General features: G+C 35.6%; 2 protein-coding genes across 3 annotated transcripts in view; one reads left to right on the forward strand and one right to left on the reverse strand.

Moving 5' to 3' along the window:
- Nucleotides 1-15,790, reverse strand: part of LOC136038090 (uncharacterized) — a 32,578-nt gene extending 16,788 nt beyond the window's left edge. The window contains exon 1 of one of the 2 annotated variants that reach the window (XM_065721097.1): nucleotides 15,756-15,790. The gene's annotated coding sequence lies outside the window, so the exon portion shown is untranslated. Of the gene's footprint in view, nucleotides 1-5,991; nucleotides 6,106-15,755 lie in introns of those variants that run through there. The other variant, XM_065721096.1, reaches the window with a different exon arrangement.
- LOC136038091 (ecotropic viral integration site 5 ortholog-like) lies at nucleotides 6,106-11,655 on the forward strand. Its single transcript, XM_065721098.1, has 2 exons — nucleotides 6,106-6,194; nucleotides 10,020-11,655. The coding sequence occupies exon 2, from the start codon at nucleotides 10,142-10,144 to the stop codon at nucleotides 11,159-11,161; it is 1,020 nt and encodes a 339-aa protein (XP_065577170.1). The 5' UTR covers nucleotides 6,106-6,194; nucleotides 10,020-10,141; the 3' UTR covers nucleotides 11,162-11,655.
- Nucleotides 15,791-16,365: the final 575 nt, after the last annotated feature.

Genomic DNA, 16,365 nt, shown 5'->3' on the forward strand with positions numbered 1-16,365 from the left:
AAAGTGAATTTCAGTACTAGTGAATTTAGTGAATGTTATTTAATTTTATGCTTCTGAATTTAGGCCTAAAACTATTTTAAGGCTCATTTTATACGGGCTAAACTGAGCTTTGTGATAGTATATTTAGTTTTATCTTCCTATGTGGAGGGGGAAGAAGAACTTTTAGGGAGGAAGATAATTTAGGCGTCTAAAATATAAGTAATTTCAGAGACCACACCAGTGATGGTTCTCACGCTCACCAAAAAGTCCTGATTAAGATTTTAAATCTAATCCCCCCCCCTGTTTTTCAAAATTTTTCATTTTAAAAAATTATCTACTAAAAAATTAATACAATATATCACAAAGACACCTACTTTATTAAGTAGACGTAATGATAAAACTCAAAAATACAAAATGGTAATGACGGATAGATTATTTTTATTTTGTAACAGTAAAATTTTTGCACCCGGGAAAAGTGTCCCCTCTGTCCACTTCCCTCGAGGACAGACGAGGATATTTACAACCAGTTACTCAATGGCTGCAAATATCCCTAATTTTTCTTTGCATCGAGTTTTTCTCATCGTGTCTATAATATGTCAAATAATACCTAAGAAAATAGCCCTCAGTTTGTCCACTTTTAACCTGAGGTTAGATTTTTATAAAACTTTAAAAAGAAATCTTGATACTCTATCTCATAATATTATAATAATATGTTCAAAGTAATTTTGACTTTTTATGAGATCAATGGATCAAAGGTCAAGCAACACGAAAACATGAAACACTGGAAAAGAATCTATGCGACAGGAATTTGTCCTATGCTTAGAAAACACCGTTGTACAGTCTTTAACTTACTATTTGAAACAAACAAACTTGACCAATCGATTTAGCATAAACGCTTGATCCAAAAGCGTGAATAAGTTGATACACCAATTTTGCTCACTTGTTCCCCTTATCATATGAATATGGCAATTAATGCACAATCTCATAAACTATACATTTCTATTTGAAATATAACTATATATAACTATTTGAAATACTATCTATCAAATTCTATTGGTGAAAGAGACAAGGTGGTTTCTTAAACCTATTTTTATCAGTATTGCTGTTTTACATCAAGTCAAATTTGTAAATTACACTCATTTGGCACTTAAAAAAAGTTTTGGAGGCCACCACATGTTCATTTGGAATAGTCTTCCGAAGAAATTTATTCCTGAAATCTCGTCTCTTGTATCCAAAAACTTAAAGAGTCCTAATTCTAAGGGGAAAAGGAAGTATTAATTATTAAATTATTTTCAAGTATTAATTATTAATATTAGGTTGATGTAGTGTTTCATTCATTTAAGTGTTTTATGATAATCGCTGATCAAAGTAATGTTATTTGTGCCTTTCTTTTATGTTATTGTAATATATTCATGTCTGTATATTTGGCTTTAAAATACACTTATCTATCTATCTATAGTGGTTAGATTATAACCTAATTATTATCACGATTGTATCTCCCAGCAGAATAGGCAATGGTTGGGTTTTTAATCGTATATTCTTATGAGCTAAGATCAAATCAAATAATAATCTGCTGTTCCTCCATGCGTGTAAGTCCTAAGGGACCTGTAAGTTTAAATATTCATTTTTTATTAATTGAAATTTTGTTTATATTATCTGAGCTGGTTACGGAGCTTTATGTTTTAAGTAAAATTAGTGGATAATGATGAGCTAATAATTTGTGTCTGTTCAAAATGCTCTTTTCTCCCCTCCCCTCCCCACATCCCATTTCTTTTAATTCATGAGACTTCATGTTTTGGCTCTTGGGCAGAGGAGTGGATGCAGTGTCCCAACGAATAAATATATACATATTTCTGGCATACATATTCTTACGAGCTAATGATTTGTGTCCATATGAAATACCTCAGTCGCCCCTTTTCCATTTTTTTTTATTCATATGACTGGGTATTTTGGTTCTTGAGCAGAGGAGTGGATGCTGTGTGCCAGCGATTAAATACATACATTTTCTTAAGAGTTAAACACAAACTTTATATGTTTATAAACTTTATATGTTTATATAGTAATATATTTTTATTACTAACAGTTTCTTAAGTCTGCGCGAGCGCCCAGTTCGAGTATTATTAAGAAAATACAATTGGGATACGCTAATTTTATTGCTAATAAAGGGAGGTACAACAGCAATGCTACACTCAACTGTCTGTGATCTTTCAATTGTTTTTGCCTCCGAACTCCTGGCCCCTTATTAAGAAAAAAGATTAACTAATTTTTTTTTTTTTTTTGCTTCTTCTGCCTTAGAAAAAAGGACCATTATTGGAAAATTTTTGTTCCTTATTTCAAAAGTGAACTGGATTTACTGCACAGGAAATTCTCAGTCACAGCTTGCGTTTGAAAATCACCGCATCACCTTCTTATTAGGTTCATTCAGTTGTGGGTTTTTCTTTCTGTCTCTTATGTTTGTTCTTTCTCCATTTTTATGTGCTAATCTATAAGTGTTGTCTATGTACTCTATATTCCTGTTTACTTTGTATGTTTCTTTATGTGTTTCCTATTTCTAGTTTTACGTTTTTTATTCAGCTGATGCCTATATTCGACACTGGAGTGCGCCATCTACTTTACCTCACTGATTATAACATCGAAATTAGCAATCCGCATAGCCGATTTTAGAAACTTGTAAACTCCTTAGGTGCATAAATTAATGAAGGACTGTCTGAATCTGTTCCACGAGACCTAACTCAGGCACAGAAATTATATCCAATTATATTAATATAATTATAAAATTATATTAATTATATTCAAAATTATATTAATTATATTCAAAATTATATTAATTATATATTATTCGGATTAATTATACTATTCAGAATTATATTCAATTATACCGTGGGATTTCTAACTTAAAATAAGTTAAATTTAAATCAGATAAAGGTCAAAATAACATTTAAATTTAAAATAAGAAACTGCTTATTGATGTAACTTCATACTCAAAATTGAAATTGCAATTAGTTTTGAAACATTTTCTGTTGGATTTTTGGAATTGCACAGAAAAAAACAGAAGACAGTTATTCAGAAACTAAAGACGCTATTAAAATGAAATCTCTAAACTTAATACAGTAAATATATCAGCAAAATTTACGTACCAATAAAATTTTGCTATTCAAAAAGTCAGGACGTTTATACTTCCCAAAAAAAAAACAGGTTTAAAAATTATTCTGCAAAATTTCTGGATGATGAAAAAATTGCAATTGTACTATGTAATTAAAGGCAAAAAGTTAAAGAAAACAATAACCAAAACTTTCTTGGGACGAAACTCAATTGGCTAGTAGCATTATTCGAATTATGTTATGTTTGGTTAGTAGCATTATTCCAAGGGGCCATGCAACTGAGCCCCTTCCTCGTCTGACGCTTCCTCTACAGGCAAAAATACTTTTTCTTAAAACCTCAAACCGAGTTAAAAAAGATTTTTTAAGCCTCCTCCCATTGAGAAGTTTGTACAGGAACTCTTAAGCAAATAATAATTTCAAGATTTTAGGGTTCAAAATACTAAAGATGTCAATAATGATACTTCGTCGCTGTGCAAAGCTGCCTAAGGCAAATACCGCTCCGTAGGCCGCTTTGCACCTTATTTTATCCAAAAACCACTATTTATCCCCTTCTTTGAATTTCACATTGCCTTCAAATCCCATATCACGATCTCTTCTCCACTCGTTTAAAAACACCTTGCTCTTTGTGTGACACCAGTTGGAATACCATAAAGTAAAATTTGGCCAACGAACCAATTTATTCGGATCTGGTGACATTGGGGGGAGTTTGGGGGAAACCTAAAATCATGGAAAACACTTAGATTGGAGGAATCGGGATGAAACTTTTTGGGAAAAATAAAGAGAAGTCTTAGATACTTGATTGACATAATTGGAACGGGTCCGCTCTATTGGGGGGGGGGGGGAGTTTTAATTCTGAAAAATAAGAAAAATGACGTATTTTGAACTTACGAAGGAGTGATCGGATCTTCATGAAACTTCATATTTAGAAGGACCTCGTAACTCAGATCTCTTATTTTAAATCTCAACTGGATCCAGCGCCACTGGGGGGGGGGGGGATCTAAGAAAATACTTAGAGCGGAGAGATCATGATGAAACTGGATGGGAAGAATAAAACAAGCCTAAGATATGTGAATGACATAACCCGACCGGATCCGCTCTTTGGTAGAGTCTGGGGGGAGGGGGGTGGTAATTCGGAAAAGATGAGATATTTGTAACTTACGAACAGGTGATCAGATCTTAATGAAATCTGATATTTAGAAGGATCGTGTGCTTTAAAGCTCTTATTTTAAAATCCGACAGATCCTGTGACATTGGGGGGAGTTGGAGGGGGAAACCGGAATTCTTGGAAAACCTGAAAATTGGGGTATTTTTATTACGAATAGATGATCAGATCTTAAGTCTCAGATGCTCCATTTTTTACTCAAATTGGATCCGGGGACATAGAGGGTTGGAGGATTGAAACATAAATTTTGCAAAACGCTTATAGTGGAGAGATCGGGATGAAACTTGATGGGAAGAATAAGCACAAGTTCTAGATACGTAATTGACATAGTTGGAACGGATTCGTTCGTTTTGGAGGAGCTGGGGGGATATGGAAAAATTAGAAAAATTGCGGTGTTTTTAACTTAAGAACGGGTGACCGGATCTTAATGAAATTTGATATTTAGAAGGAATTCACGTCTCAGAGCTCTTATTTCAAATCTCGACCAGGTCTGTTAACATTTGGGGGGGAGTTGGAGGGGGAAATCGGAAATCTTGGAAAACGCTTGGAGTGAAGGAATCTGGAGAAAGCTTGGTGGATAGAATAAGCAAATGTCGTAGATACGTGATTGACGTAACCGTACTGGATTCGCTGTCTTTGGGGGAGGGGTTCAGTGCTTTGACGAGTTTGGTGCCTCTGGACGTGCTAGGACGATGAAAATTGGTAGGCGTGTCAGGGAGCTGCACAAATTGACTTGATAAAGTCGTTTTCCCAGATTTGACCATTTGGGGGGCTAAAGGGAGAGGAAAAATTCGAAAAAGTGAGGTATTTACAACTTACGAGTGGGTGATCGGATCTTAATGAATTTTGATATTTAGAAGGACATCGTGGCTCATAGCTCTTATTTTGAACCCCAACCGGCATTAAGCCTCTGATTTTTCTTTTAAATCAATCTATTGATTCTTAGAATTTTGTTAGAGCTCATATCATATGAGCTCTTGGCTCTTAGCTCTTCTGGCCTCGTCACAAGTGCCATATGAGCTCTTAGCTCTTGTTTCTTATAGCTTCTGTCGGTTTCCATAGGACGAAGTCCATCAAAATAATTTCTATGAACGGAAATAAAAAACAACCCTGCTTAACTCCTGATTCTACGCCTAATTAACAACCAGGGGCGTAGTTCCAGCATTTTTATTGGGCGGGGGGCAAAGGATGGTCCTCGTCTGGAGAGTCAGAGGGCATGGGGCATGTAAAAAAAATTAACAAATTATTTGGGGAGGGGTAACTGTCCCCCCTTGCCATCCCCAAATGACGCCACTACTAACTGTTAGCCTCAATTCCTATTTCTACCATGCCAATATTATTCCCCTAAACCAACCATATGTAGGTTTTCAGGGAAGAAAGGAGTAAAGACCCCGAACCTCCTTCTTTGGCTGTGCTAATATTGAGCTATACCTTTGGATAGCTTAGATACAATTCTCTAATACTGAAATTGTTCCGTCTGTGGTCGAAGAAGCGTCAGTCAGTGGCAATGCTATGGGGAGGGGCAAGGGGTTGACGTCTGATCCTGGACACTGCCTTTGGGGGGCTGATAAACAGAGTATTTTGCTTACTTTTATTGTATTTTTGAAGGTTGGGGGAAGATACAAGACCTAAATCGTCAACAGGCGCTGAAAATCCTGGCGGCAGTTGGTCTGTAACAAACATTTTAGTTCTATATCCCTCAATTAAATGATTATAATATAACATGTCATCTGGAAGGTATTAACTTACCTTTTTATTCAGGCTACTTTAAATTTCATATCGCATTCCACCTGGTCACAAAGAAAGCTAGGAATCAACTTGAAATTAGGTTGAACATTTTAATTCATTTCAACTGGATGGCGCAATCTTACTTCTTTTGAATATTTCTTTGCAATTACAGTAATCTGTTACAAGCTGAAATGATTTTATCATTTTTGGATGGTGGCTCTCAGGTTAGAAATAAGCTACTGAAGATTATGAATATGATTTTTGAAAAAGGGGAAATACCTATTGATTTTAGGAAAACCTTAATTAAACCAGTGTATAAGAAAGGTGAAAAGAGTGAGTGTCGTTAGGTTAATAATTGAGGATTACCTTTGTTGTCTAACGTGCTCCCATAATCTAGGACTCACCAGAAAAATAGTACTATCTCTTATGGGTTTCAGTACTTTGAATTCCTAGCCAAGGCTTAGTGACGTGCCTAGCATATGACTGTAAATATGATGGCCCTATGATAGTTGATTATTGTGTAATACATGCATACTAGCATAGTTATTCCGATTTTTAGAAAGCATGAATACAAAAGGAGACCAAATCGTCATTAACTGCAAGCACACATCAAAGTGCTCTTTAGGGGAATAATATTGGCATGGTTGGAATAGGAATTGAGGTTAGTAATTAGTAGTGGCGTCATTTGTGGAAGGCAAGGGGGGACGGTTGTCCCTCCCCAAATAATTTGAAAAATGTTTTTCATGCCCCATGCCCTCTGACTCTCTAGACGAGGACCCCCCTCCCTCCCTCCCCGAAATAAAAATTCTGGAGCTACGCCCCTCGTTGCTAATTAGGCGTGGAATCAGGAGTTAAGCAGGGTTGTTTTTTATTTCCGTTCATAGGAATTATTTTGATGGACTTCGTCCTATGGAAACCGACAGAGACTCTAAGAAAAATGGGATCAACAAAGAAGGAAAAATTCTCCTGGACTTAAGGTTTAGCAGATGATTTGAGTGGCGTAGATAATACTATTAGCAAGAGGAATAAATTGGTTGGTTGGCCAAAATTTTACTTTATGGTATTCCAACTGGTGCCACACGAAGAGCAAGGTCTTCTTAAATGAGTGGAGAGGAGGTCGTGGTATTTGATTTGAGGGCAATGTGAAATTCAAAGAAGGGAATAAATAGTGGTTTTTTGGATAAAATAAGGTGAAAAGCGGCCTACGGAGCGGTATTTGCCTTAGGCAGCTTTGCACAGCGACGAAGTATCAGTACTGACATCTTTAGTTATTTGAACCCTAAAATCTTGGTATTATTATTTGCTTAAGAGTTCCTGTAAAAACTTCTCAGTGGAAGGAGGCTTAAAATTTTTTTTTTACTCGGTCTAAGGTTTTAAGAAAAAAGTATTTTTGTCAGTCGAGGAAGCGTCAGACGAGGAAGGGGCTCAGTTGCATGGCCCCTTGGAATAATGCTACTAACCAACCACAACATAATTCGAATAATGCTTCTAGCCAATTGAGTTTCGTCTCAAGAAAGTTTTGGTTTTTGTTTTCTTTAACTTTTAGCCTTTAATTACATAGTACAACTGCACTTTTTTCATCATCCAGAAATTTTGCTGAATAATTTTCAAATTTTGTTTTTTGGGAAGTGTAAACATCCTGACTTTATGAATAGAACATTTTTATTGCTACGCAAATTTTGCTAATATATTTACTGTATTAAACTTGTTTGACCCAGTGTTTGACTTGTTTGTTGACCCAGTTGTTTGAGCAGTCTTTCTTAAAGAATTGTGATAAAAGGTTAATTTCTTATTGTTTTTCAAATCATGTTATGAAATGCCCTTCCCTCTCCCCCGTTTAAGATTTCCTCCGAAAAATTTCTTCTGAGAAATGTTTCTCCTCACGGAAAATTATCCCAAAGTAAATCCCCTCTCTCTCAAGAACAATACTCTGTATTTTTCCCTGCAACAATACTATGCCTAAGCAATGGGCGAACTGCGTAACTTACAACCCTTTCCCCAGAGGCTGTTGTGGGTTATACTTTTCACAACAGCATAGTCATTGTACCTTTCAAGTATATTGAATCAAATAGTTATTTCAAATTTTGATCTAATATCTTTGGGGGAAAAGGGGCTTGGGAGGGGCCTAATTACCCTCCAATATTTTTGGTCACTTGAAACGGTTCGTTTATTTTAGTTGTTTCATAAATAGATTTTTTCTATTCATTTGCACTCGTTCCTAGCTTTTGTCTATGTAGTTTATTATTTTGTGAGTAGAGTTGTGACAAAATATTCTAAAGAAGCTCTCACTCTATCAAATCTTGCGGGACTGTCTAGATTTTTTTTTCTCTCAGTTCTGTTTTCGTTCCCTTCTCTTTTCCTTTCATTTAGCTTTTAGTTTTCGTCTTTCCTTTCTTTTTAGTTCTTCTCTATTCTTTCTTTCCGTACTTTTTTGGTAATAAAAAAAATTGAAGCAGAGAAGGTTGCGGTGATTTTTCCCAACGTTTTTTTTTCTGTCAGTTTCTTTCGCAAATATGTTTCTGTATTCATTCCTTTTCGTTCCATTTTTGTCTATCTATTCTATTCCTTTGTAAGTGATACAAAATATTCGAAGGAAGGTCTCACTCTTGCAAATCTTGCGGGACTGTTCCCATTGTTTTGTCTATCAATTTTCTTTTCGTTCCCTTCTCTAGTCGTTTCGTTTAGTTTTTAGTTTTCGTCTTCCCTTTCCTTTCTGTTCTTCTCTATTCTTCCTTTCCATACTTCTTTAGTGACAAAAAAATTGAAGCAGAGGAGAGCTCGTGGTAACTGTTCCCGCTTTATTTTCTGTCAGTTTCTTTCATAGATACATTTCTCTATTCACTCGTTTTCATTCCCAGTCTTGTCTATCTATTTTATGCGTTTGTGAATAAAGTTGTGACAAAATATTAGGAGGAAGTTCTCATTCTTGTGAACCTTGCGGGGATTTTTCCCGTTTTTTTCTGCTTCTGTCAATTTTCTTATGATGAAAACCCTTCTCTATTCGTTCCTTTAAATTTTTTAGTTCTTGTCTGTCCTTTTTATTCCTTTATCACTTCTGGTTTGACAAAAAAAAATATTGAAACAGAGAACCTTGCAGAGATTGTTCCCAATTTCTTTTCTTTGTTATTTTTCTTTTTAGATGAATACATTTCTCTATTCATTCTTTGTAGTTCCTAGTTTATGTATATCTTTTCTATTCCTTTATTATTACGATTGTGAGAAAATATCGAAGAAACCTGTCATTCAAGAGAACCTTGACTGCTCAGGTTCTCTGAGCAGGTCAGGAGACTGCTCATTTAGGCTTTGAGGGTTTGTTGCGGTACAGCCCAGGGACTGTAAGGTTTGAGTGGTATACCCCCTCAAAACCTTGAATTCACCAAACCTTGGTAATTACTCAGAAAATGTTCCAGTCCATTCCAATACTCCCCGCAAAGAGATCATGTAAAACTACTTACCGAGTCATCCTTTTTATGAGAATCTCGATGTCCCTTGCGCAGCGGGATGTGGATATATATAATTTTGGAGCAGATCTGCCGTACCTACTGTATTGATAATTTTTTTGTTGTTTTTTTTCTATTTCAGTCCATTATATTCTCTTTTCCATCTCCTTTGTTAATTGTTTTTGCTAATGGTTATTAACGATTGATTGTTTTTGACATCATATATGGTGTTGTTTGCTGTTGTTTTTTTTTCTTCTGGTCCTTCTGTTTGATTTTAGTGATATTTTTTAGTTTAATGCTTAGTCTCCCACTCTCACAGGCCAATGAACCTTTTTGGGGGTCTAAAGGTTTGTAATTTTTGTATGTTTCCTTTAAATAAATTGATGGATTGATTGAAATTTAAACCCTTTTTTTGAGGGAGATGGTTCTAGATTTTATTCTTTTCTGTTATTAAATTTCTAGATTATTATTTAGAGGATTGTCACCCGTTAGGTAATCAGAGCCATAGGCAACGTGTTCCTCCTCTTCTTCTTCTTCTTCTTCTGAAGTTCCTCTTCTTCCTATGAAGCTCCTCTTTTCGATGTCTTTAATTTTCTCCTTCTATTTCAGGAACAAATTTCTGCAATAAAGCAACACCTGAGGACAAAGACAAGCTAATAGAAGAGCTGAGAGAAGCCAGGGAAGATCTGAAGAAGAACTTTAAACTCCCTCTTCTCAGGAGGTTAGCAGGAATGGAGAAGCAACTTGCTGACGGTATTGTCTCTTTAAAAACTGATTACGATATAGTTGATGCTCAACGTGCAGCAGCCTTATCTGACGTTTCACTTTTGAAAGAAGAAACTTTTGCTAGATTGCAAACTGAAAATAATACATTATCGAGGGAGAATGAACGACTTGCTAATATTGAGCATCATCCTGACACAACTCTCACTGAAATTACATCGCTAAAGGAGGATGCTACTCGATTCAAAACGGAAAATGCATTAATTTTGGAAGATGTGTTGCAGCTGAGGCAAGCTCGAAGTGAAGTTTCAGTATTGAAAGAGGAAATTACTCAGCTGAAGACAGAGAATGACAATATTCTGAAGGAAAAGCAAGAGCAGATTTTAAATGAGTCTCGTATGGTTAAAGCTCAGCTTGCAGCTGCTTTATCTGACATGTCACAGTTGAGAGAAGAAATTGCTAGATTGCAAGCTGAAAAGGATATATTATCAAGGGAGAATGAACGACTCGCTAATATTGAGCATCATCCTGACACAACTCCCACTGAAATTACATCGCCAAATGAGGATGCTACTCGATTCAAAACGGAAAATGCATTACTTTTGGAAGATGTGTTGCAGCTGAGGCAAGCTCTAAGTGAAGTTACAGTCACTTTCACTGAAATGACTCGATTCAAAACAGAAAATACACTACTTTTGGAAGATGTGTCGCAGCTGAGGCAAGCTCGAAGTGAAGTTTCAGTATTGAAAGAGGAAATTACTCAGCTGAAGACAGAGAATGACAATATTCTGAAGGAAAAGCAAGAGCAGATTTTAAATGAGTCTCGTATGGTTAAAGCTCAGCTTGTTGCTGCTTTATCTGACATGGCACAGTTGAGAGAAGAAATTGCTAGATTGCAAGCGGAAAAGGATATATTACCAAGGGAGAATGAACGACTCGCTAATATTGAGCATCATCCTGACACGACTCTCACTGAAATTACATCGCTAAATGAGGATGCTACTCGATTCAAAACGGAAAATGCATGACTTTTGGAAGATGTGTTGCAGCTGAGGTAAGCTCGAAGTGAAGTTTCAGTATTGAAAGAGGAAATTACTCAGCTGAAGACAGAGAATGACAATATTCCGAAGGAAAAGCAAGAGCAGATTTTAAATGAGTCTCGTACGGTTAAAGCTCAGCTTGCAGCTGCCTTATCTGACATGTCACAGTTGAAAGAAGAAATTGCTAGATTGCAAACTGAAAAGAATGAACGACTCGCTAATATCGAGCATCAACTAAAAATCACTCTCACTGAAATCACATCGCTATAATAGGATGCTACTCGATTCAAAACGGAATATGTACTACTTTTGGAAGATGTGTCGCACCTGAGGCAAGCTCTAAGTGAACTAAAAATAGCGATTATTTAGTTTCTCAGGGATTAAAATAAAGTTTTCTTTGAAGACCGAGTTCAAGTTATATAAACAGTTGAGTTCCAGTGGCTAAGTGGCTAACTGGGACTATGGTGCCTTAGCTGTGGGATAAGTATTTATGCATTGCCACAATACTCGGAATTAAAACCTTGATTTCAGAAGAAAAAAAAAATCAGTCTGAAAATCTGCAGGCCAGATTGCCAGGATTGTTGCCCTGGAAAATTTGAGGAGATTAAGAGTGTAAGATTAAGATAGTAACCTATATTACCTCCATAAACAACTACATTCACATATATTTATTTCAGAAGGGGGGGGGTCACATTTTCCCCCTGGGTGTGTAGGGAAGGGGGATAAAAACTGTACAGAATTGTCGAATCGAATGAAAAATATGGAAAACTAGTGGCGAAATCCCAAAAATTTCGGTTTTTCTTAACGGGAACAATAACCGACAGCTCCCATCATAGGTATATGCGTCTGTAACGAAACTTATTACACAGCTTAGGAAGTTTTCCAATTAGTTTGATTTTTATGCATTTAATTTGTGAAAATTTGATTCTAATTGTGTGTTTGATTTAGATTACAGATTTTGAACATTTTTGAAAAAAGAAACAAATTACACTTAAGACATAAAATATGAATTCCTTAAATATTTTCCGACATCGACAATGTCCATGCTACTATTCCTGAGTTAAATTCATTTCATGAATACTATTTATTAATGGTATAATTTGGATTGTCATTACTGTTGTCTTTGGCAATGCTTCGGTTTTATGTTTTTTTAATTTTTGTTTTCTTATGGATAACTATGATACCGATTATTATTTCTATACTGGAAATAGAGTATTTTTTTTCTATTTTTATCCTTTTTGGCAGAATAAGTGAAATTCCAAAAAAAAATTTTGTTTAAAAAAAACTAATATGAATTAACCTGTGAATTCATAGTATTTTCTTTTACCCAAATTAATTCAGCGTTATAAGCCGAAAGTTTATGAAAGACAAGTACAAAAAATAACAAAAATAACAAACTCGGCAATATTTTAATCCAGCCTCGAAATATCAAAATATCTAAACACTAACGGGTGCGGGAGGGGGTGGAGGGAAAACCAACTGCTACGTTAGTTAATAATATGTTTGGAAAGGGCGTTGAACGGTCAGTTGAATAGCATCTCTCCTGTTTTATTTCTATGTGTAGCTATTTAGGAAATGAATCTTTCACTACGATTGCCAACAGCTTTTTGGCAAGTTTCGCACTGAAGGTCACCCAAAACTGAAAATATATATCAATGCTATAAAAAATCGTAAATAAATTCCCCCTTTTCTTCCTCTTTTAATGACTAGATTACCAATATAGCTCCTATTTCATTTCTAAGGCACATTGCCTCACTTTACCAGCCTCCCTTTCTGATGGATAAATATACAGTCCACTTTATATGTTCCCATCAAACAGTTCGTGGTAACGAACAATAATAACCAAAAATAGTAACCAAAAAAGGCTCAATAGTAACCAATACTCTAAAAAATGGAATTTTGATATCGATAGATACATCAAAAGAATTGCATTTTAATGCTGATTGTAAATGTGTAAGTTTAATCAAGTTTAGTCTTACGCATCATTTTTATTTTACCCATATTTTAGAAAATAGGGGGGAAAACCCCTAAAATCATAGGATCTTAACGAAAATCACACCATGAGATTCAGCGTATCAGAGAACCGGATTGTAGAAGTTTCAAGCTCCCATCGACAAAAATGTGGAATTTTGTATTTTTTGCCAGAAGGCAGATCACGGATGCGTGTTTATTTGTTTTTTTTTCCCAGGGGTGATCGTATCGACCCAGTGGTCCTATAATCTGGCGAGAGGGCTCATTCTAACGGAAATGAAAATTCCTAGTGCCCTTTTTAAGTGACCCAAAAAATTTGAGGGCACCTATTTCCCCTCCCACGCTAATTATTTTCCCAAAGTCACCGGATCAAAATTCTGAGATAGCCATTTTATTAACCGTAGTCAAAAAATTTTGTAACTAAGTCTTTGGGGATGACTTACTCCCTCACAGTCCCCGTGGGAGAGGCCACAAGTTACAAACTTTGGCCAGTGCTTACATATGGTAATAGTTATTTAGAAGTGTACAGCTGTTTTCAGGGAGATATTAGGTTGGGGGGGGGGGAGGGTTGAGAAGAGGTGAATATGTTGGGGGAACTTTCCTCGGAGGAATTTGTCACGGGGGAAGAAAATTTTCATGAAGGGAGTGCAGGATTTTCTAGCATTATTTAAAAAAATACAATGAAAAAATAAATATGAAAAAGTTTTTTTCAACTGAAAGTAAGGAGAAGCATTAAAACTTAAAACTAATGGAAATTATTACGCATATGATGGGCTCACCTACTCCTAATACTTCGCTATTTACGCTAAAGTATTTTTATAGTAATTTCAACTATTTATTCTACGGCTTTTGTGATTCAGGAGTCATTCTTAAGAAATTGGGACAACATTTAAACTTTAGTGTAAAGAGCGAGGCACTGACGATGGGGTGTGCCCCTTCGTATACGTAATAAAATATGAGAATACAGAAGTTCGTTACGTATGCTAATTTGTAAGTTACGTATATCTTTTACTAATAAAAACATTTGTAAAAAAATTAAAATTTCTAGTTGCCTTTTTAAGTAACCGAAAAATTGTAGGGCAACTAGGCCTCCTCCCCCTCTCCTTTCTTTCTCAAAATCATTCGATCAAAACTCTGAGTAAGCCATTTAGCAGAAAAAAAATATGCAAATTTCGTTTTAATTATTTATCTGCGGAGAGCCAAAATCAAAACATGCATTGATTCAAAAACGTTCAGAAAATAAATTAAAAAAAACAAGTTTTTTAATGGAAAGTAAGGAGCGACATTAAAACTTAAAACGAACAGAAATTACTTCGTATATGAAAGGGGTAGCTTCCTCATCAACGCCCCGCTCTTCAAGCTAAAGTTTTTTTAACTGTTTTAAAAAGTAGAGTTAAGAGAAAGAGTCAAACTTTAGCGTAAAGAGCGGGGTGTTGATGAGGAAGCATCCCCTTTCATATACAAAGTAATTTCTGTTCGTTTTAAGTTTTAATGTCGCTCCTTACTTTCCGTTAAAAAAACTTGTATTTTTGTATTTAATTATATTTTGGAATGGCGTAGAGCGATCTGGAATGCCGCTAAATCGGCGAAGAAAAGAGTAGCACTAATGCGAAATATAATGCGTAAAAATAAATTTGGCTGTCAATTTATCAATCAGGACGAAGAGAGGAGGGTAGGGGCAAAGTCAATCAATGTGCCCTTAGGAATGAAATAAGTAAGTATTTATGTTTGTTAGTGGTTTTCAGAATTTCGTTGGATTTCCTTTAAGTGTGCTCCTGGTATTAACCTTTACAGAAAGACAATTATGATTAATTCTATCATTAAACTATTAAATCTTTAATTTAATATATAACACGAATATATTATTATACTATAAATGAGCAGCCAGAATAATATTTTGAGGGAATTTGACTCGCTTAGGGAAGGAAGTTCATTCAAGGTGAAAAACAAGCGTAAAGAATACGTCACTGGACTTCTACAGTCCCCACCAGCAGTGCTGATCTCTGTTTCTTGACCTTTCAGCCAGATAGTGCAACGGGGGGAGGAGAGGCTGGGGGCCAGCCATCCTATGCTTTCGTACAACCTTTCTGTTTACCTCCCCCATATCTCTCCATTTACCCATTTAGAGGTAGCTTGACCTTGGCTGCTTCGACAATGTATTTATTCTTGTCATTTTTAAACTAAAAATGTTCTTAAGCAGTACGTATCTATGCATCAATATGCAGATTTTCAGGGAAGAAAGAAGTAAAGACCGTGAACCTCCTTCTTTGGCTGTGCTAATATTGAGCTATACCTTTGGGTAGCTTAGATGCAATTGTCTAATACTGAAATTATTCCGTCTGCGGACAAAGAAGCGTCAGTCAGTGGCAATGCTATGGGGAGGGGCAAGGGGTTGACGTCTGATCCTGGACACTGCCTTTGGTGGGCTGATAAACAGAGTATTTTGCTTACTTTTATTGTGTTTTTGAAGGTTGGGGGAAGATACAAGACCTAAATCGTCAACAGGCGCTGAAAATCCTGGCGGCAGTTGGTCTGTAACAAACATTTTAGTTCTATATCCCTCAATTAAATGATTATAATATAACATGTCATCTGGAAGGTATTAACTTACCTTTTTATTCAGGCTATTTTAAATTTCCTATCGCATTCCACCTGGTCACAAAGAAAGCTAGGAATCAACCTTAACTTAGGTTGAACATTTTAATTCATTTCAACTGGATGGCGCAATCTTACTTCTTTTGAATATTTCTTTGCAATTACAGTAATCTGTTACAAGCTGAAATGATTTTATCATTTTTGGATGGTGGCTCTCAGGTTAGAAATAAGCTACTGAAGATTATGAATATGGTTTTTGAAAAAGGGGAAATACCTAATGATTTTATTTGAATATTTTGAATATACCTAATGATTCTTTTGAATATTTCTTTGCAATTACTCTAATCTGTTACAAACTGAAATGATTTTTTCATGCCATAGGCTTTACGTGATAAGGTGTGTTTTACAGTTCAGCCTTGAGGATTTGAGTCTCAGTGGGGTTAAAAAAAATAAATAAATAAATAAAAAAAGGATAGTTTAAAACGCAGACTAGCAGATCCAACAACGTTTAAATCAATATTGATTTGTTTTTGCTGCTGACTAGAACAACAAGAATTGCATCTACTTATAATTTTATCTACATATGCCGATGAAAGGTGTGTCGCCCTTTAAATAATGTTTCCCTT

This window comes from Artemia franciscana, chromosome 17 (genome assembly GCF_032884065.1).
Source record: "Artemia franciscana chromosome 17, ASM3288406v1, whole genome shotgun sequence".
Classification (NCBI taxonomy): domain Eukaryota; kingdom Metazoa; phylum Arthropoda; class Branchiopoda; order Anostraca; family Artemiidae; genus Artemia; species Artemia franciscana.

Bases quoted from the DNA above. Each gene is read 5' to 3' on its own strand.
- LOC136038091 (XM_065721098.1), top strand. From the start codon at position 10,142: ATGGAGAAGCAACTTGCTGACGGTATTGTCTCTTTAAAAACTGATTAC.